A 23,437-nucleotide genomic window follows, 5' to 3' on the forward strand; every position below is an offset into this window, starting at 1 on the left:
CAACACATATGCTGAATGGCATGTGGGAGCCCTTTTGCAATTTCTGCCAGAGTGGCTGGCAGCACTGCTCCCCAATCCCTTCTTGGAAATGAGAAGAGGAAGAGGAAGAGGAAGAGGAAGAGGAAGAGGAAGAAGAAGAAGAAGAAGAAAAGGAGGAGGAGGAGGAAGAAGAGGAGGAGGAGGAGGAAGAAGAGGAGAAGGAGAAGGAAAAGGAAAAGGAGAAGAGGAGGAAGACGAAAAAGAAAAAAGGAGGAGGAGGGAAAAAGAAGGAAGAGGAAGAAAGAGGAACAGGAAAAAGAAAAAGAAACAGGAGGAGAATTGGAGATCACAATCATTCCCAAATATTAAGCTTATATAAACTTACCAAATAATAATAGCTTTTATGATGTTCAGAGCACAGTTCTTTTTGCTTGTTTTTTTGGTGAGGCATTTGGGGTTAAGTGACTTGCCCAGGGTCACACAGCTAGTGAGTGTCACATGTCTGATGACAGATTTGAACTCAGGTCCTCCTGAGTCCAGGGCCAGCGCTCTGTCCACTGTGCCACCTAGCTTTCCCTAGAGCACAGTTCTTAAAGGCACAGAACACACTCATGTGCTTTTATTTGCTGAGCCATCACATTCAGTTTATTTGCTAATCCTTCTAGGGCAATGTAGTCTGTCTCACATCTCCAGAACTACTCTCAGAAGCAAAGAGGACACCTGGACTTCACCTTCTTCTGCCTTACCCTTCCTAAACATCAATAAGACCATTTATATTCAATCCTGTCAACCAGTACTCTTGTTTTAAGCTAAGCCTCAGTAGGTTAAGGCTGATGCTTCAGGTGGGGAATGGGATGAAATGAGACCTGGGTAGAGCATCCAGCACTCAACAAAAGGAGACTTATTTAGTGATAGAATTCAAGTGGACTCAGCAAGAATGCAGAATCCATTCAATTGGACATCGCTTCCCTGTCTCTGTGTTGAGCAGCTCCTGTTCCTCCTCCTGCAATGGCTTTTGTACTTAGGTGACCTCTAAGCTGTCTAAAAGACTCAAGACCTAGTCTAGAGCCAGTTTTTTCCTTCAAGACAGTTTCAGTAGCTACTAAGGAAACAAAGTCAGCTTAGCCTATAGAATAGATAGTTCCACAATTCCCAATAAACTGGATTCACAGCTATTGGTAGCAACAGCACATCAATGTGCTCGTCCTCCCACAATCTCTCCGGCATTTGTCATTTTCCTTATTTGTCATCTCTGCCAATATGATGTGAATCAGGTGGGAACCTCAGAGCTGTTTCAATTTCCATTTTAATTATTATTAGTGATTCAGACAACTTAAAAAGTATGGTTGTTGATAGTTTTCCTCCCCTCTCCTGCCCCTAAATGTCATATCTATTGACCATTTATCTATGGAAGAATCAATCAATTAATAAACATGTATTAATTGCTTACTGTGTGCTAGGCACTGTGCTAAAAGCCAGGGATAAAAAGCGAAGCAAAACACAGTCCCTGCCTTCAAGGAGCTTATAGGTTTTACTCTTATTTCTATACATATCTTGCCTTTATCAAAGTCATTTTTCTACAAAGGTTGTTTCCCCATTTCTGCAAAATTTTTTGATTTTCTGGAATTAGAATGATATGTTTGATCTCCTGTGGTCCTCTCTCTATCCTTTATTTGGTCAAGAACTCTTTCCCTTTCAGTGAGATATCATAATTGCTGGTGATTCAGAATCACTAGGATGGGAAGAATATAATAGGGTGGGAGTACAGTAATCACTGGGGAATGAATCCATGAAAAGTATCAGTAGCTGGAGAGAGGTTCGTTGAGGGAGGTTGTGATTATATTGTTCAAGTACCTCCTTCAAGGTCTACCTGTATAGCAGGTGGAGATGTTGAGTCCTGTGAGACCCAAGAAGCTAAACTTATAGGAGATAGGAGCTGGCAAAGGTATGGTCTGGGGAGGCTGGACAGGAGACCTAACAGGGTGGGTCTAATCTGAGAAAGACCTCAGGAGAAGTGCAGAAGATTCTAAGGTGAAGACAAAAGCCAATGGGAGTGGGATGTCCTGGAAAGTCTCGAGCAAAGTAACCAAGAGGAAGGTGTTTCAAAAGGGTTAGCACCAAAATTTACATGTAAGTTTCCCCAACCACGAATGTTACCTGGAGCAACAGGTAGTCTATAACAAGGATGGTAGGTTTGGAGTAGAAACCTTGGGGGCACCTTCAAAACTGGTCTTCAGTTATTTCTTAAAAAGACTTGTTTGAGGCTGATTCTTTAATTTTTCTTGTCACCGATGACTTTACTGCATTTGGGAACTCTTTATTTACATTATTTGTGATAACAAAGAAAGGAAGATCTTCCCTGGAGAACATGTCCCTTTGATATCTTCCTAGGGTTCCTTGAAAGAATGTAGAGTCAAAAGAATAATTCACACAGTAATATAATAGGGCAGCACTCTGGGCATTTCTATAGACAATTTTGGTTTCAGAGGATTGGTCATAAAAATACCCCTCTCATCTTTGAGGAAAGATAGTAGTAACTTGTAGGAGCAGGTGAGTTGCACTGTCAATCATGATCGGGTGTTATTTTGCATAGCTATACATCTTTATTATAAGTCCAGACCATGTGAGTGGATGGATGGTTCTATTGGAAACTAACAGTGATTTTTAAAAAGCATCAATAAAACTTTTAATTATTAAAAATACATACGATGGGGCAGCTAGGTGGCACAGTGGATAAAGTACAGGCCCTGGATTCAGGAAGATCTGAGTTCAGATCCAGCCTCAGACACTTGACACTTACTAGCTGTTTGACCCTGTGTAAGTCACTTAACCCTCATTGCCCTGCAAAAAATGAAAAAAAATAAATGCAAACAAAACAAATTTTGTGTTAGAATGTTATGACATGGTCATGCTGCCTTACACCCCCAGCTGGTCTTTCCAGACCATTAAAAAATGTTACAGCATGATGACCAGTATGCTATGAGGGGAAGGAGATAAGCATTGATATAATGGCAATTATGTGACAGATGTTGTGCTAAATACTTTACAAGTATTATCTTATTGACCTTTATAACAACCCTGGGAGGTAGGTGCTATTATTTTCCCAATTTTGCAATTGAGGAAACTAAGGCAGCCAACAGAGCTTACCTAGTAAGTGTCTGAGCCTGGATTTGAACTCCGGTCTTTCTAACTCCAATCCCAGTGCTCTCTATTCTCTATGCCACGAGCTACCTCAAAACACATCAAGATATAAATCAGCATTTTATGCTAAACCATTTAATTTACCTTCAAGCTTATGTTGGTATTGGATTTGGGGAACTGGATTTATAAGTTCATTAAAACCCAGCACATCCCCAGGTTATAGGACAAATAGTTGGTGGAAATAGTTCATAGAGCCAGAATTTAAAGCGTTTAATTCTTCTGAGAATTTCTGACATATGGGTTAAGAGCACCATTTGAGCCATTCTTGAGGAGAGCTTACCTGAAAAACATGAACTGTCTGGGAGTATGTTTGACATTAGTTTCTGTCTTTAGATTGACATCATCTTCCCTAAGTTTATTTCTGCTTTACCCCTAGGAGCAGGTCCCGCATGGATCTCTGAGGGCCAAATGTCTTCCAAACATGACTCATCCACCTTGTGGAGCATATGTATTTTATTGGTATAGAGTATTCATTTGTTCATTTCTCTGTTGCCCATCACCATAGTGGCAGATAGACATTAGACACTAGACCAGAAAAATGACATGGATGAGAAACACTTTCCTTGCGTTTGCTTCATGAAAATCATGGACAATTGGTGAAAAATTACAGGAAAAACAATGCCAAGAAAACAGACTAAGGCAAAATCCTCAGAAGATAACTTTGGGAAATATCTGGCAGTTGTGTAAAGTCTTAATAATCTTTTTAATATATGGCACAAAATTCAGATACTGTATGCAAAGGCACTGTGCTAGGTGTTGGGGGTACAGAGTCATACCCTTATGGAGGCCATTACAATCCAAAGGGGTGAAAGGCAATCATCATTAACTATAATCCATGGAAAAGTGAGTTAAGTGCAGACAAAATATTATGAAATGAGGAGGGAGAAATCATTCTGACTTGGGGTTATCAGTGAGGGAAGTTAGGGGAAGCTTCATTTCACAAGATAGTTTCAATTGAAAAATTTCAATAGCTAGAGGTGGTTGGATGAGTGGGTGTGGGAGGAGAGCCCATTGTATGTGTTGGGGACAAGTTGATCAAAGAAGAGAGAGTAGGATAAGAACAAGGGAAGGAAATTAAGTCCAGGTTGTCTAGAAAGTTGAGTAAATAGAACATGAGAAACTGTTATGAGATAAGGCATTTTGGTCCATGGAAAATCAGAACATTGTATTTAATGCAGGCAGAGGAAATCACTGAAAGTATTGGAATAGAGAAGTGACAAGACAGCATTAAACTGAAGTCAGGAAAGCCCTTGATGATGTCATTACAATAGTTGAGGCAAAAATAAGTGATGGACAATGAGAATGGAGGAGAGATATAAAAGATATTGCTGAGGTAAAATGAACAAGTCTTGGAAACAGTGAATATTTGGAGCAAAGGAATATGAAACAGTTCCTGAGAAGTTAATGGTGTCATCAATAGAAATGAAAGAAGGTTAGTGGGACAGACAGACATAGGGATGAAGACTACCTCAGTTTTGTACATACTGATTTTGAGGTGCTGGTGGGATATACAAGTGAAGACAATTAACTGATGTTTGGAACCATAATGCTGAATTCTGGAGAGAGGTTGGGGTTGAAGTATAGAATTAAGAATCATTTGCTTGGAACTCATAGTTGAAACATTTGGCATAGATAAGATTGCCAAGATGGGTAATGGGGAGAGAGAAGTTGGTCCAAGAAAAAACCTTGGGATAATTCAGGTTTAAGATTAGGAGAGAGGAGAGCTTGAAAAGGCAAAGATGTGGAGGAGAAACATAATATCTGTGTCCTAGTAGCCACAAAACCCTAGTTCTTTCACTGTCTTAAAACAAACCTGACTAACATTAATATACACATTTGAAACAACTGCTTTTCTTACTACTGAGTGGGTAAACTGCTGTTACTCAACCAAACCATAGTTTTGTTATGTAAGGAATTAATTGTGATTTGAGGTTTTCATAACCCTATCTTTGTTTCATTATTGCTAGACTGAAAAAAAATGTAAGCTGAAAAGCCTAAGATGGGTGTGTTATTTGAGAGATAATTGAACAAACAAGAGGAACTCTGACCACAGGGAACATTTATTGAAACAAATTAACTAATAGCACCTCTAATAGCTTCCCCATGCCCACATGGGTCTGGCCAGATTATAATGGGGACAGCCCTTGTGTGTGTATTGAGTCAATTGGAGACTCAGCATGATTGAGAACTGCCCCTTCCCTTCTGGTGGGAGAGCCAGTTTCAGTTAGAGGGAGTTACATTTAGAAGGAGTTAGAGAAAAGGTAGTTAGGAAGTTTTCTGAGGAAAGGGTTCTGAGAGAAAAGGAAAAGGAAGGCAGACATTTAGAGGAGCTGCTGGTGTTTGACGTTCAGACAAAAACAGAAGAGACTGCACAGCTGATTCTCCTTAGAGCTACAGATTTTGGGTATGGTGGGTTTGGGGTTTTTTTTAGTTTCGGGTGCCTGGGGCCCTTTTACCCCAGAGATTTATACATTGTTTCTAGTTCTATTAATCTCACTTGTGTGATTCAGATTGTGTGTTTTGAACTTGTTACCATTAATAAACCTGTTTTGTTTTTGAAAGAGGCTGTTTCTTTTCTTAACCCAATATTAAGGTGAGCCACCCAATGAACTCTTCCCATACTAAATTTGGCCCTTACAGTTAGTTGAGGAAAATCAAATTTTATTCATGGAAGTCAGGGAATGTGATTCTAGTGCTTTCTCTGCCCCTGTGTATTTCTTGACAAATTTTACCTCTTTGCAGCCCACTTTGTGCACATTAAATTTTGGGGGGGGTTACCATTGTCATATCTAGGGTTCTTCCTAGTTCTTTGACATATGAGCAACCATAGTGGGTCTGCAATAGGAGGACTGTTTACAGTTTGAGCCATTTTATCTCAGGAAAAGGAGTACTTAAATGGGAGTAAGATACATGCAGCCAGAATGGGATGAGTTCAGTAGGGAGCTTCTTCTTTGGGGCTATGCTCTGGGAACTCCAGGAAGTTGGAGGTAGAACAGGCATGGGGAGAGCCATATTCTAAGCTCTGGGTAAAGTGTTGAGCCTATGAGACAGAACTAAAACTGTCCCTCACTTCAGGTAGCTTATAGTCTACCAGGGGTGGGATGAAAATACAATATGTATATGAAGAAGAAAATGCAAAATATGTGAAGAGCAAATGCATAGCTATTTTGGAGGTTGTTGGAGATTATGACAACAGAAGATATCAGGATAAAGCTCATGGAGGAGATGACACCTTAGGTGAGCAAGAGGAGTGGTGGAAGCATGAGGTCCAGTCTGTTCAAATGTACAGAGCCAGGAGATGGAATGTTATGGATGGGGCATAGCAAGTAGGCCAGTTTGGCTTAAACATAGAGTATGTGAGGGAGAATGATGTCAAATAAGTCTGGAAAGATTGGTTAGATCCCAGAAGGGCTTAATTAAGCCTAACAGAAGGGTTTGCATTCTCTCTTCATGGCAATAGGAAACTACTTAAGATTCTTGTGTATAGGAGATCTTTGATGTGTATTTTGTGAATAGTGTTTTGGCAGTTGTGTGAAGGGTAGATTAGAGAGGGGGGAGATGAGATGACCCAAGTAATAGTCAGATTTATGGAAAGACAAAAGTAAAGAAACTGGGGTTTTATGACTTTCTGGGATGCTAAATCATTCTTCTATTTCTATCAGGTGCATCATCATCCTTCTGGTTACCCAGGTTTGCAACCTTAAAGTCATCAATGAATCCTTAGTTTCCCTCCATGTTCAAGTTGCCGAGTCTTGTTGATTATATCTTGATGTTTTCCACTCTTTCCACTTCTCTCCAGGTACCTAGTCACCACCCTAGCTCAGCTGCTCATCACCTCTCACCCTGGCAGGCCTAATCTTGTTCACTGAATCATTGATTATAAGAACTAGGAATTCCCTTCAGAAGCTTGAGAATGGCAATTTTAATGTAAAAGTCAATACTGAATTACGTAGTAGGTAGTTAATTATAGGACTCGCTTCTTTGAGAGTTGATAGAAACAGAAAATGTAAAGGGGATCTTGAAGGATTTAGACGTACTCACAGACCTCGATTTATCATGGGTCATTCACAGAAATTAGTCACTCCAGGAAACATGCTCATTACAAATAAAGGTAAGCTAAAGGGAGAAGGACACAGATTTTCCCAAGATGTTACATCTATAGTACCAATATTTAAATAATTATTTATAGATGTTTAAAAACTGTTGGGTTCTTAGTACCCCCGACACCTTTTGTTTCTGGAGAAAGTTCTGACTCAGGGTACTGCTTGTCCTGATTAGTGACTGCTTCTCCTAGTTCATTATTTCAGGAAATACTTTGGTCATGCTTCACATTAATCCTGAATCACTGGCCTTCTCTTCCCCTTTCACAGGTGTTTTTCCCTTGCTCCAGTATACTCCTTTCCTCCTCTCTCCCCCAATAACCCATCTGGTAGAATTAATCATGATAAACTCAACTCTGCTCTTAGTGGTTGGGTTCCAGAGGGCAGAGCCAAAGGCATAGTAGTACTAAGCTTGAAATGATACTCAGTTCTCTTTTTACTACACTATTTTGCCTCCAAGAGACAAAGAACAATCTCAAAGGGATATCAAAATCATTGAAATTTTTAAAATTAGAAGCCAGTGGGGAACTGCATTAGCTAATTAATTAATTCCTGGCAATAAGGTGTCACAGAGTATTGAACCTGGAGTTAGAAAGACCTGAATTTAAACCCTATCTCAGACACTGCCTCAGTTTCCTCTTCGGTAAAATGAGGATAATAATAGCACTTACCTTCCACAGTTGTTATGAGGATCAAATGAAATAATACTTGTAAAACACTTTGGAAACTTTAAAGCACAATATAAATGCCAACTATTTCTAGACTTTTGCCCTTTCCCATTTTAAAATGCAAGATGAGTTCTAACACAAAAGTCAAAATCAGTCTTGCTTTAAGTTATATGAACATTGTGTTCTTCACTTCATTTCCTTTCTCCAGGCTGGAATGATAAGGACAGATGATGATGAGTATTTCATTGAACCTTTGGAGAAAGGGAAGCAGAAGGAAGAAGAGAAAGGAAGGATTCACGTGGTATATAAGAGATCATCAGTCAAGCATGTACCCTTTGACATGTCCAAAGACTTCCTGTACAGAGGTATGTATCTTTGCTAGACTTTAGTTTTTAAATGTAAAAGAGAGGTACTGAAAAAATAATTTCTCCTGACTTGCAAGAATTTTACCCTGTGCTTTAGGGTAAGTGAAACTTGATATGTAGAAGTGAATAAATGAATAAAGGCACAATTTGTTGAGGATTACTTTACTCTGGGTCGTTGAATGAACTATAAGATTCATATAAATAAGACATAGAAAAGCTATATAAGGGGCAGCTGGGTGGCACAGTGGATAGAGAACCAGACCTGGAGTCAGGAGTACCTGAATTCAAATCCAGCCTCAGACACTTAACACTTGCTGGCTGTGTGACCCTGGGCAAGTCACTTAACCCCAATTGCCTCACTTAAAAAAAAAAAGAAAAAAGAAAGAAGAAATAGAAAAGATATATAGTATAGCCACCAGCTATGATCAGAGGAAGGTGTTGGTTCAAATCCTGCCTTGGACAATTACTCCCTACGTGACTTTGCTTGGGCAGGTCATTTAACCTGGGTTTCAATTTCCTCATTTGTAAAATGAGGGGACTTGGAGTAGATGATCTTTACGATACCTTTCAGCTTTAAAGCTAGGATAGTATGCATATTTTGATGGATAGATAGCTCATTACATATCTTTAGGCAAACTTTTTTAGCCTAAAATATTTGTGTTTTTAAATTTATAAAATAAATTAATATAAGCATTAAATATAAATTTAATATAAATATTAAATATGAAGTATATAAATATTTGTGTTTTTTCAGTTACCATAATAGGAATATATATAATATTTAAAGAATCTTTATCACATGTTTTTTGATAGAAATATATCTTAACATAGCATAGAATTGATTATCAGTTTCTAGTCCAGAATTCCTTCCTCAACTTCTTATGAATGTTGGGTGAGCCAAATAATTGAGCAACAAATAGCTATTTATTTGAGGGAGAGTTAGAAAAGAACTCTGGTTCTCTTATAGGTGATTTTCCCTCATCCTCTTTCTAGTAAAGTTTGAAAAATAGTTGTTGATGTGAAGGAGTTATTCTTTTGAAAACTTATGTCCATTGGTTTTCCTTATAAGCATGGGATAGATAAATGGGAAGTGGGCATGTCAGTTTCTAAGTACATTTCCTTAGACTTAAAACATCAGCATCTAATTGCCATTGTGAAGCTTTCTTATTTAAGGTTTAAAGGTGAGACAATCTTTTTTCTAGGTATCTTATCACAATTCCATACCAGAGTTTAGTAGGGACATCCTTAGCAATGTTATCACCTTCAGATGAAGTTTTTATGTATTTTCTTTATTATAGTTATAACTGATATTCAACCCTAGAAGCTGAGACAGACTTGCTATATATATATATATATATATATATATATATATATATATATATATATATGTGTGTGTGTGTGTGTGTGTGTGTGTGTATTTGGGTGGGGCAATGAGGGTAAAGTGACTTGCCCAAGGTCACATAGCTAGTAAGTGGCAAGTATCTGAGGCTGAATTTGAACTCCAGTCCTCCTGAATCCAGGGCTGGTGTGTTATCTACTTTGCTACCTAGCTGCCCAGGACCTTTAATATTTTCAAAGATAACTGAGGAAAGGAATTGCTTTGCAGGTTTATCAGAATTCCTTGAAGTAGGGGGCAGCTAGATGGTACAGTGGATAAAGCACCGGTCTGGATTCAGGAGGACCTGAGTTCAAATCCAACCTCAGACAGTTGACACTTACTAACTGCGTGACCCTGGGCAAGTCACTTAACCCCAATTACCTCACCAAAAAAAAAAAAAAAAGAATTCCTTGCAGTAGATGAGAAGTTGCTTTTTATTAGTCATGCCTACAACCATGCAGTGATTTTTCTGTCTTTGGGCAGTTGTGAGAAAATTATTAATTATAGGATGATTGGGGGACTCAGAGACCCCCCCCCACCACACACACAGGAACTTTGGCTGGTTTTGCAGGGCCAACCCAGAGTCAGGAGAATTTCAAAGGAAATGTAGATCAACCTTCCTGACTAACTAAAAGAAGTTAACTAACCTAAGACCACCCTCAAGTCATGTCAATCAATGGACTTGAATGTTACCGGCCAATTAGCTTGGATCAAGGTGGAGTGACCCACCTCTACCTGAGACAGGTTAAAAACCATGGAGAGGGGTCTCTTGCTCTTGTGGCACACTCTTCCCTCTCCCATACTGCTCTTTCTCTCTCTCCCCTCTATCCTAGGTATGTAGGGCTTCTTAACTTTCAGAGCCATGTTTTCTCTCTCTCTCTTTCCTAATATTTCTAAGTAACAATATATGAGAAACCCCAGCTAATTTTCCCTAAAACTTGGGGCAGTATATAGGGAAACCCCATATAATTTTATATGCCACACAGTTCTGATGCAATTTGAATTTTAGGTGACAAAATCTTTCTCTCTGACATAGTATAAATGAGATATATTCACTTTTTGTTAAAACTGAATACACTTAGAATTTCTGTATTAATATTCATTAGTGATATTGGTCTATAATTCCCTTTTTCTGCTTAATCCTTTCCTAGTTTAGTTGTTTGTAAGACATGATGTAATAAGGGTCATCACTGACTCAGGCCTATCCTCTAGTAGTTATTTCAGTGTTAAAACAAAAAGAGATACTTGTATATCATTCAGTCTTCCAATAGCACAGAAAGACTATTCAGTAAGAATGCTGTGGCACTTGTCTATTCAGAAAAGTGTCTAGTTAGCAGGGAAGAGTGTAATAACTCCCATGGCCTTGGGACATCCAACAGATCTGAAGGGCTCTGACTACACATGGGTATTTTTATGCACTTAAGTGACCAGGAAGTTTTATCAGTGGAGGTAAGACTTGAGCTCTAGACCCCTGGTCTAGTCAAGTACCAAGGACAGCGTTGTTACCTTTCAAGGGGGAAACCAAACCAGACCAGAGTAACCTAATTTACCTGGTGCTGGTGGGAACTCTGTTGGATAGTAATCCTATTACACACGGTATAGACCCAGCTTGTGGAGGGGCTGCTAGCTAAGTTGTTAAGCACTTTTAATGACTACTGGCCTAAAGCTCACAAGGTTGTAATCTGATTTGTTCCATTTTTGCTACTCCACATAAGATCAGGAAAGAATAAACGCACCAGAAACAAACAAACAAAAAAACCAGAGGCAATACTCTGTGTTTACTTCCACCTAATTCCTGGATGGGAAGATAAGGCAGAAACACCTAGAGGCTTACAATAGTTCTTACTTTCCTTGCCACCAGGTACTGAACACTGAAGGTGCCCTCCTCCCTTGCCTTCTTCCTTTGCCCCCTCACTCAGCTGGAGCATCTAAAACCTATCTGGATTTTTCAACTGCCCATTTGACTTGGGTAAGATGGAAGTCACCAACTGTATTCTTTCGGGTTAGATGGAGGAAATAAGCCTTACCATGTGCCAACTTCCATCGCCTCTTAAGACCTCCAAGTCTTTCCTGAAGACCCCTGGGACTTTCATCTGTTTTATTTATATAATCTAAAGATCCCAAGCCCCACCATAGCCCTTGCTTCTGAACCCTTAGGATTTTGAGGTCTTTCCATCAGTCCTGAAGCTTAACCTTTTTTGATGTGTCTCTCTACCAATTAGAATATGAATTTTTTGTGAACAGGGACTGCCTTACTTCTTCTACTTGTATCTCTAGTACTTGGCATATATTAAGTGTTAATAAATGTTTTTTTTATTCATTCATTTTTGAATGACATTTCTTTTTCTGGTTCTTCTTTGGAGGTTTTGTCAACAACATACAGAAAGATTAACAATATGTGTTTATTTTTATATCCTATTACTCTGCTGAAGTTATTAACTTTCCAACTATCTCCAGGTTTCTCTAAATAAACCATGTGATCTGCAAAAGCAATAATTTTGTTTCCACTTTGCCTATGCCAGAGGTTTACCAAATTTCTCAGTTCATGCTGCCCTTAGTAATTTTTTTATGGTACCTCTAGGCAAAAGACATATCCAGCAGTTCTGTTTATTAAGTAGTTAGATCCAAACAACTTAATAAGTAGTTATGCCATAACAACTTAGTAGCTGTTTAAAAAATACCTATAAATTGAAATAAAAATAACATTTTTATTTCATTTTAAAATAAACACAATTACTTACTAATGAGATGTGTACTTGTTGGGTGTTGCATAATTTCTCAAACCTTGAAATCATATTGGAAATCACCATCCTTATTTTCTATTCCACTTTGATTTTCTTGAGTTAGTTGAATAGGAGCTGCTGAAAATCTAGTGTCACAGACACATGGTGCAGCAAATCAAATTGTTATTATGTGAGTTTTAGCACTTAGCAGTAGGTATTCATCTGCTGTTTCCTTTGAAAATTTAAAATATCCTTCAATATCTCTGTGGATTTACTTGAGCACCCTGGTGTGCTGAGGTATATAGTTTGAAAATGACAGACCTATGGGGATTCCATAAATTGCTTTACTAGTGGTGACAGTGAGCATGCTTGCTTTGCCTGTGATTTTATTGGTAAGTCTCTGTACCCCTGGGTGTCTGAGGTGAGATTTGAACTCGGGTACTCCCAACTTCAGGGCCAGTGCTCTATCCATTGCACCACCTAGCTGCCCCAAAGGACAGAGATAAGAAAAAGACAGAAGAGAAGAGACTAAAAGTGAAGCAATGCTTGCAATAATTTAATACAGTAAGGAGGAAACAAGGAGGCAAAGGAGTGAAAGAAAGGTCCTACTGCTAAGTGCTAAAACTCAATAATAACAATTCCATTTGCTGCACTATATCTTTGGATTTTCAACAGCTCCTAATTCAAGTAACTCAAGAAAGGCCTAGGACTAGCTGGATAAACCTTCAAATTTTATCCCACTATATTTTGCAAAAGATAGGTCAGTTTCATAGATGGGTTCTTTCATTTTCTGGTCAAGCGGCTCATTTAGAAAGCATTTGCAGCTAAGTGGTGGGAAGATGATAAGCTCCCTGAAGATCAATTCTGAGGGTCCAAACCTCCTACAGTAACAAAGCTGTGGTGGTTATCCATGCCCAAACATACAATAACATACAATGACATACAACTGTACAATGCTATCTAGGCTTACATCTACCATGATTCCATCAGTGTACTAGAGTCACTAAGTCTTAGTGCTGGGAGCCTCAGAGAGTACTGATGGTGTAGGTATCCTATACCCCAACCCACCACTACCAATGGCAACAAAAATCAGTCCTTCTAAATAAGTAAACTCTGCCTTTATACTTGTGGATTTCATTTACACATCACCATAGGCCCACTCTTTTTACCTTCAGAGTCTTAACTCAGTGGTTTATGATTCTACTTTATATTTTCTTCTACCCTTGGATCCTTTACTTCAAAATTTCCATGCTCTAACCCCAGATGATTTGCACCATCTACTTTCTTTCTTCTCCTATGCAGTGCTGCTGAATGAAACAGCAGGAGGTAGCATAATTGTACTGACTGGTTCCACTATGCATGTATGTGATCAAATCAAAGCTCAGACCTTACAGCTTCTTGACAATCCTTCTATTCTTCCTTGATATCTTTTTATTTTTTCTTTGTTTTAAAAAATTTATTTATTTAGAATTTGTATTTTTCCAAATTACATATAAAACAAATTTTGATATCAAATTTAAAAAACTCTGTTACAAATTCTCTTCCTCCCTCTCTCCCCACCCTCCCCAAGAACTCAAGCAATTCAGTATAAGTTATACATGAGTAGTCACACAAAACATTTCCACATTAGCCAGGTTGTGAAAGAAAACAGATAAAAACAAAACTTCAGATAAAGGAACTAACAAAAAATTATGCTTCAATCTGTATTCAGATCCCATCAGTTCTTTCTCTGTAGATGGACTGTATTTTTCATAGATCCTTCAAAGTTGTCTTGGATCATTGAATTACTGAAAATAACCAAGTCATTCACAGCAGATCATCTTATGATATTGCTGTTATTTCACTCTGCTTCAGTTCATGTAAGTCTTTCCAGGTTTTTCTGATAGCATCCTGATTATTGTTTCCTTTTTCTTTTTCAGTCACACTTTACAGAGGTTGCTTCACCTGATTTCCTTACATGTACAAAAATATTTATAACAGGTCTTTTTGTGGTGGCAAATAATTGGAAATTGAAGGGATGCCCATAAGTTGGGGAATGGCTGAATAAGTTGTTGTGTATGATTGATTGTGATGGAATAATATTGTGCTATAAAAAGTAATGAGCAAGAGGATTTCAGAAAAACCTGGAAAGACTTACATGAACTGATGAAAAGTGAAGTAATAGAATGACCCAAGACAATTCCAAAGGATTCATGATGGAAAATGCTAACACATACAGAGAAAGAACTGGTGGAGTCTGAATGAAGATTGGAAGCAAGCAATTTTCACCTTTTTTACCCTTTTAGAGTCTTTTCCCTTTTGGTCTTGAAACTGATTTATCTTAAGCCAAATATATAGGGGTAAAGTTTGAGGGTGCATTCAGCTAGTCCTAGGTCTTTAATAGGCAAGAATGCAGCTGAGAAATAGACTCCAGGTAACATAGTTTGAGGCACATTCCTCCTGTGGTTTGGGGTTAGAGTTATTGGGGGGATAGGAAGTTGCTTTTACTTCATGCTGACAGCATTCCGAGGTGAGATACTGGTCCTTAAAGTCGATAGTTTTCCAAAGATAGGGCTTTTCTTTTCCCATTTGCAGAAAGAAACTTTTTTTTTTTGTCTCAGGCAAGCAATATATTTCCTAGCAGTATTTTTCCCCTCATTTCCAAGATCTATATCATTTAAGGATCAAGTGTTCCGTTCAGAGGTCAAATATGGCAGTTTTTGAGCCTGGATCTGTGAAAAGACATTCTTATCTGTTTCTAGGTCCAGGCTGAGGGTGGAAGGCAGGGACTTTTTGGGTAGGTATCTTATCTTTAAGCTCATATCAGGCAGTGGGGGCAGGTAGAGAGCAGGTCAGTCTTAGGAGTTCAGTCAGTGATGAATAAGAAACCACTTGAGATGAAAAAATAGTTTATGAAGAAATGTTAACATGACTATTTTTCTAACAAAATCTAAACAAATATGAAGCACAAATGTATACATAGGATATACAAGAAATTTATCAGTATGGTACTTATTAAGGATTTTATATACTTTAAGAAACTTCAATTTAAACATGTCTCTAAGCCAAAAAAATCATAGTTTGTTTTCCCAATGCTTTGGGCTTAGACTAATTTAACAAAAAGCAAAGAAAGATCGCTTTAAGGAAACAAAACAAACAAGCATAGAGATTATTTTTTTTTGCCATAGGTAATAAATGCAAGGGACATGATTCATTATTACTAAGGAAAAGAAAAAAAGAGTTCTTAGCCAAAATTAAAATTTACATATATACACATATGTGTATATATAAAAAGTTCACTAATACCTTTGAGACAGTAAGATTTTTTTGGAAACATGTCAGTGAAATATCTCTCATACATTATGCATACATATATACATATATATACACATATACATACACATATATGTATATACACATACATATACACACACACACACACACACACACATATATATATATATGAGCTGAATTACTGTCTGCACTTGTTTGACCTGTCTTGTACCAATTACTTTTTAATGGAAGTAGTTTTAGATTGTTTGAAACATTCACAGGGATTAATAAATTGGAGTAATATGTGTCAACATTTAAGCCACATATTTAAATAATTTCTCTTAAATTGAATAATAGTTATTATATTTTAAAGTTATATTGAAATTTAACATTAATCATAGTTCAGAATATTACAGCTAGGTCTTGATTAGTGTCAATAATGAATCCCACGAAGTAGTCCTATTATTCAAATTCATACTGTGTATTTTCATTGGACCAGAACCAATTATAATATTTTACATAATTATAATTTTAAATAGTGTGAATTCAAATACATGTTATAATTGCAGCAGGGTCCTTATTATTGTGAATAATGAATCCCCTGAAGTAATAGCATTAATTTGAGTTTTCACTGTATATTTCCATTGGACTGGAACCAATGATCATATTTACATAATTATAACTTAGAATAGTGCAAATTCAAATACATGCCTACTTCAGGGAGGTCCTTATTCATAACAACCTGAACTCAGCTGCAGTAGAGACAGTTATTTGTTTTTGTAATTTAGAAATTTATTTTCCCCCATGCTTTTGTTTTTCTTTTTGCCCAATTTTCTCTAATAGATGATAAAAGGTAGTCCTTCACTTTATGGTTTGAAGAAAAGGATGGTCAAAATCGTTTCAGGATCTTAAGAAATTTTGTAACAGATGAAATGGTAATATTCAGTTATAAAATGACCAAATTCTATACAATAGCTAAAATTAGAAAACAGTTGGAAATGTTTCCTATAATTTATATCCATTTAGTGAATTACTAAACTCAAAGTCAACCATGAAGCAATTTCATGGAAACAGATTTCTTCCTTCGAACTTCAATTGAAGATAGATTTATTTCTAAGTTAATATTTACTTTATTTCCTATCTGGCATCTTAATTATTGTTGAATGACTTGAAAGCTGAATAAATTCCATTTTGAGGACAGGGAAAAATCAATTTATGACACGGCTTATCCACTGTGGTTGGTATTTTCTGAGGACAGTTGTAGACTAAACTGTGACATAAATAAGTTTATTTTCTGGGTCTTTGTATAGCTCCTTTCACCCCCTTTGTCCATTTTGTTGCCCTCATTGTTGTCCTTTCAGCTATTGGGGGAACCCAGTATTTTCATATTTATTGAATGAATGAATGAATAGACAAATATATCTATGATCATATTGATTTGGGAGTTCTGAACAATGGTTCAGATCTGAGCCCATTTTATACATTATATGAATACCTTTCCTAAAGTTCACCACAGAAGGTCACCCCTAATTTTGGAGGATTTCCTCACTTCTTCTCATTTTTGCAAGAATGTCAATGAGACAATCTAACCCCTACCTCTTACACATGGCCAGTTCATTTACTCTTCCTATCACTAAATTCCTTGATAGCATCCTTTATTTCTGTCCTTCAGAGTTCCTTGTTATAACCTACTGAATAAAAACCAGTTATTACTTTCTGTGTTAGGCACTGTGAAATAGTCCATGTTCTCCAGGAGAGCACACTTTAAATTTTATTTTTTTTATTCTGAATTTAATGAATATCAAGAAAAAAGGAACATTTCCATATTCAAAATAGAATAGAAAAAGAGAATTTCGTGTAAAACTATTACTCTCTTTTATTTGCTTGGATGAGCTCACATTGTAATTGTATAAGACATTACACATAGGAAGGTTCTGTGTTGGAGCAGATGGGAAGACCCAGGGGTCTTCTGGGTACAGTAGCAGGACAGAAGAAAATGTCCAGGGTTCCACATGGCTCAGTGCAAGGGGAGATGATGAGGCCTAGTGGGACTTTCATTTTACTGGAGAGATTTTAGTTGGTAAATCCCTCTTCAGGAAAGGGGTATGAGTTCTGGACTAATGGAGTGGTGTTAGAGGTAGACCTGACTCAGACAAGTTCCCTGGTAGTTTAGGTTTGGTGTTGGAATGAAATGAGATCTTCCAACAGTCAATGAAAGTAAAGATATAATTTTTTTACATCTATTGATGAATTTCAGGTTAAGAATCCTCAGGTAATGTTTTTAAACTTTTGGGACCCAGGATCCTTTTATACTCTTAACAATTATTGAGGGTCCCCCAAAGAGCTTTTGCTTATATGGTTTATATTGATTAATATTTACCTTATTAGACATTAAAATGTCTTAGTATTATTATTAAATTTTTTGACCAAAGTTTGGGAATAACCTCTTGAGGATACCCAACTCTTTCACATACCCCAGATTCCATTTATGAATATTTGTTCCCTTGCTGCAATTTTGTATTGTAGGGGCCAAATTTAATATGGTTAGAGTTAATTGGGTGGCTCGCTGTAATATTGGGGTTCAGAAAATAACGAGGGACCTCTAGGTCCAAAGTTTTTTCCCTTCCAAACAGCCTTTTTAGTTATTTCTCCCAGGCCAATAAGAAAGGAGATTAACAGCCTCTTTTCCACAAACAAATTGGGTTTTATTAATGGGAATAAAATACACAGAAAAGGTGAAATTAATAAAGTCAAGGACAAGGGATTAGGGAAAAAGAAAAATGGATAATCTTCCTGGCTCTAGCAAAGACTGCCACAATCCCCAAATTTGCTTCTAGCTCAGCTAATTCAAAGAGCTGGATTAATTTTTATTAACTCACCACCTGGGGTCCTTAATTTTCTATAGGAAACAGCTGTGCCACCTCTTAGCAGTCTCCTCTTGGAAGCTCACCAACAGGAAAAGACCAGCTCCCCTCAGCGAGCGTCCCATTTTCTACTTTTACTTTCCCTCCCCAAAAAGGGAGGTCCTTCAAGCTGGATGTGAAGAGTGGTTCCCCTGCTGACATCAGCAGCATATATCACTCAGGGCAGGCCAAGTGTGGCCCATATCCAATCATCCCTAGCTGGTTTCCCAAACAGTATGATCATTTAAGTGGGACCCCTGGGCGTCTGCCAAATTCCATTATTTTATCACATTATCAATAGATACTTCTCTTATTTCAGCACTAGTATATATATATATATATATATGTGTGTGTGTGTGTGTGTGTGTGTATATATATATATATATATATATATATATATATATATATATATATATATATATATATATATGTTTCTGCACTAGTTGTATGAATAAAGTATGCAGATGCTGGATCCCACCTTGTCATCTTCAGTATCCTGTTATCATTTTGAATTGTTGATATCTACTGCTTCTTTAGGAATTTTCCATCCTTTTCTTATGGAATTCAGGTCTTTGTCATTGGGTCCATAAAGACAGAGTGCTTTCATAAGCTATAAAAATAAATTTTCTCAAGATGTCTCCAAAAGAACTATTGAATTATGATGGTAACGAGTTCTGCTGTCCAGAACAGCAATGCCTTTGACATTCTCAATCTTTACCATCAACTTTAGTGCAGGGTCACTGAATCACAGAATTTTAGAATTGGAAGGGATCTTAGCAGAATCTATTCTAAGACAAAGACAAAAATCCCTACCATGATATTTTTTTTTAATTTAATTTAATTTTTTGTGGGCCAATGGGGGTTAAGTCACTTGCCCAGGGTCACACAGCTAGTAAGTGTCAAGTGTCTGAGGCCAGATTTGAACTCAGGTTCTCCTGAATCCAGGGCCGGTGCTCTATCCACTGCACCACCTAGCTGCCCCCTACCATGATATTCTTGATAATTTCCTTTGAGACCAGATGGAATGAACTCATAAGACCCTGTCGAGTTATACTTAACTTATTCAGGATTTGGAGTGACCTTTTCAGGCCATTTCCCAGGGCAGATTCAGCAACCTTCAGCTTTAGTAGGATCAAGGCTGCCTTCATTTAGCAAGTGAATCTAACATTTATATGGTTATGATATCTAAAATTATAACAAAAGATGGTTGTCCATCTATGGTTGTGTTTTGTTGATGCTACTCTTATATCCAACCTCCCTGGCCTCCATTTATTTGACCCTTATATCTTTCTTGTGGTCTTCTGCTTTTGAAGCTGTATCTTTAAGCATGACAACCTCATTTGGCTTCTGTAGGCCATATGTGAAGGGTTGTTTTCAAACTGGTTGAGGTTGGAGCTTCTCAGTAAGAAATTTTGGTACATATCATATTCATCAGTGAAGTAAAAATATTGATAAAATCAATTATTATGACTGGTGAGAAGTAAATGTTGCTTGTATCTCTTGGAAGTGGCTCACCTTCTGTTCACTTATTGCAATCTGACCATATTCACATTCTCAATGGTTATAGCTGTTCTGTGAACAAGGCAATTACCTGAGTCACAAACTCATTTGACTTTTCTCCTTTATACTGAATAGTAAAGTGAATAAATATATTAAATACTTCCCATGAACTTTCACTGTCACTAAATTAACTCTCTGTGATGCCAGACATTATGGCCCTTAGACTTTGAACAAACCTGAAAACTATTCTTCTAAAACTTTTCACCACCATATTTCTCTTTCCTCACTGAGCTAACCCTATAGTGTTTCTTACCTAGGAGTGATCCATGTTTCTCATAATTGTTCTTCAGGACAACTTGATTCCTTTTAAGAGAAGATTCCTAATTTGACCCTATAATAGATTTCTCTTAGAATATCCTTCACCTTGGACTTATCCTTGGTGATGTTCCTCTGTGTGACCTGAAAGCTGGCCTTTACTTCATCCAAGGGTGTGGCTTCAATTACTGACATAGGGAATATGTTTTCTTTTTCTCTCTCACCTACAAATAAGATGTCTAATTCTGACACACACACACACACACACACACACACACACACACACAAACTAGCCTCAGCCTCATCCACCTAGAGGTTTCTATTTCTGACTGTAGTTTGTACCACAATTACTTTGCTGAGGTTCTTCTCCCTTTGCTTATTAAGGCTGCAGATTTCCTAAAGAACTTCTCTCCCTCATCTTCACATGGGGAAAAGGGAGAGGGATTTAAGCTTGTTGACTTAGGTTCAGAAGGGAATAGTCACAAGTAAAACAGTTTCAGAGGTAGAGTCATGAAGGGTGGGTTAAGAGCAAAGAAAGAAAGGGTAAAGACAAGTAATTAGGATATGTGTGACAGGAAGGAAAGATGAGAAATGGAACAGAAGCATATCACTCTAATATATAGGTCAGGAGTGATGATCACATTCTGTTTTCACCACCAGCAGGAGAAGAGTGTCAAGGACCCTTTGAGACACTCACAGTTAGCAGGTGTGACTTAGATGAAGATCCATGATAGGAGATTGAGATGGAGTGGTCAGGCAGGTAGGAGGAGAGCCAGGGTAGAATAGTGTCACTGAAAGCTAGAGAGAAGAGAATATTAAAAAGAAGATGGTGATTGGCAATATTAGGGTCTACAGAGAAGTCAGGAAGTATGAGGACTGAGAAAAGGTTATAAGATTTGACAACTAAGAGATTATTGGAAAAACTTTTTAAAAAAAGAAAAAAATTAAAAAAGAGAGATCGTTGGGAACTTTGAAAAGATTGTTTTTGGTAGAATGATGAAGTCAGAATCCAGGCTGTAGAACGTTAAGAAGAGAGTGAAAGGAAAGAAAGTGGGGGCACCTTTTGTTGATGATCTCAGAAATTTATCTATAAAATGGCAGGGGGAGAAAGGGAGAAGAAACAATAGCTAGTGGGGATGGATAGAACAGGTGAAGGTTTTTTAAGTTTGGGAGAAGCATGAACATATTTGTAGGCAGTAGGGAAATAGCCAGTAGATAGGGAGAGATTACAGATAAAATGAGATGGGGATGGGAAAGGGCACAATTTGTTGGAGGAGCAGGATGGAATGGGATAACTTGTGTATATTTTCCTTGGCAAAAAGAAGGACCATCTCTTTATATGAGACAGGAGTGAAGGAAAGGATCGTAGCATAAGGTACCTGGGCACTAAGAAGAGGAGGGGAAAAAAATTGGAGCTAATGACAAATGAATTCAATTTGTTTAGGAAGAATATAAGGCAAGGTTTTCAGCTGAGATCATCGGGTAGGGGGAGAGAGCTATGGGAAGTTTGAGGAAGGATGAAAAGTTTTGAAAGAGCCACTGTGGTGAATAGGATAATGAGTTAATCAGGGACGTGTAGAAGGATTACCTAGTATCATTTAGGGCCCAGTTCAGATTCTGTAACATAAACTTGCAATGCATCCTGATCATGGTTTCATGACTTTTTTTCAAGCTTTGTTCAGCAGCACATGTGTAGAGTGAAGGGAGCAGATAAGAGTTATCTGTAGCTGAAGCTTAGCAGGGCTACATCGCAAATAGAATAAGTGGGCAAGGGACTCCAGAGAAGAGGTCAGTGTAGAACTGGACTGGGTGACCATGGGGCCAAGATGGGAAAGAGAGGAGAGGTTCATGGCCTTAGGGAAAACTTCAGGCTAAGGAATTGGAGGTCAGTGACAATAAAGGCAGAGGAAGATGTAGAATGACTATAGTTTGTAATCAGATGAAGGAATTTCAGAGTTCATGAACATGAAAGTGCTGCATGTTTGGATGATGGCAAAATCAAGGTTATGACCATCTCTAGGTATAGCTGAGGTTCAGTGGAGAAGTAGTTTATGGGAAATTAAGTTGAGGAACTGGGAGTTCAAAGTGTCTGAGGGAGTATTATTGTGTACGTTGAAGTCTCTAATATGAGGTGAAGAGTTGAGGAAGTGATAAAGACTGTTAGGCATTAAACTTATTATGGAAATAAAGGGAGGGTCCTAGAGATCAGTACAAGAATTTTTATTTGGTGGCACACATAGATTGAATAAAAATCAAAGGAGGAGAGATTACTAGGGGATGGTTGTAGAGGGAGAGCTAGAAGTGGCAAATGGGAACAAGTAATATTCCAACTTCCCACTTCAACCAGAGATTGGGGGGAGCTTGTGGGAGGAGGAGAGGGAGGATGAATGAAAATACAAGCAGTCCTTGAAAGGGTGGCCAGGGAGGCTATGCTATCAGGAGGGAGCCAGGTCTCAGTGAGAACTAGAGGAAGGAAGGAGTGAGAAAGGAAAAAGATTTAAGATGAAAGCAAATTTGTTACTTATCAAATAGGAATTCCAGAGAGCACAATGGAAATGTTGGATAGCTTTAGAGTGAGACATTAAGAGGAGTTGGCTTGAGGAGGATTAGAAAAAGTGGGCAAGGGGGCAGCTAGATGGCACAGTGGATAAAGCACTGGCCTTGGATTCAGGAGTACCTGAGTTCAAATCCAGCCTCAGACACTTGACACTTAACTAGCTGTGTGACCCTGGGCAAGTCACTTAACCCTCATTGCCCTGCAAAAATTAAAAAAAAAAAAAAGAAAAAGTGGGCAAGCAGTTTGGAGATGGAGAATGGAGTCTGATTAATGATACTGATGGGTTCAGAATCACTTGGATGGGAAATATGTGACCAGCTCAGCAGGAGTTTGTTAATCTTTGAGGAAAGAGTTCAGTAAGTTATCAAATTACCAAAATAAATAAAAACAAGGGGAAATCACAGCAGAAGTGAAATAAAAACAATTCTCAGAACCTACTGTGTGTACTTATGCCTTCCAAAACTCTGGGAATTTAAGAGAAATGGAAGAATGTCAA

At 37.8% G+C, this 23,437-nt stretch overlaps 1 protein-coding gene across 1 annotated transcript in view; it reads left to right on the forward strand.

Annotated features, from left to right (window-relative positions):
• The window catches only part of ADAMTS3 (ADAM metallopeptidase with thrombospondin type 1 motif 3), a 295,940-nt gene that overhangs the window by 92,303 nt on the left and 180,200 nt on the right, over window positions 1–23,437 (forward strand). Inside the window, 1 exon segment of the mRNA XM_043969646.1 lies at window positions 8,157–8,313. Coding sequence (XP_043825581.1) covers window positions 8,157–8,313 — 157 coding nt within the window.

This window comes from Dromiciops gliroides, chromosome 6, assembly GCF_019393635.1.
Source record: "Dromiciops gliroides isolate mDroGli1 chromosome 6, mDroGli1.pri, whole genome shotgun sequence".
NCBI lineage: Eukaryota > Metazoa > Chordata > Mammalia > Microbiotheria > Microbiotheriidae > Dromiciops > Dromiciops gliroides.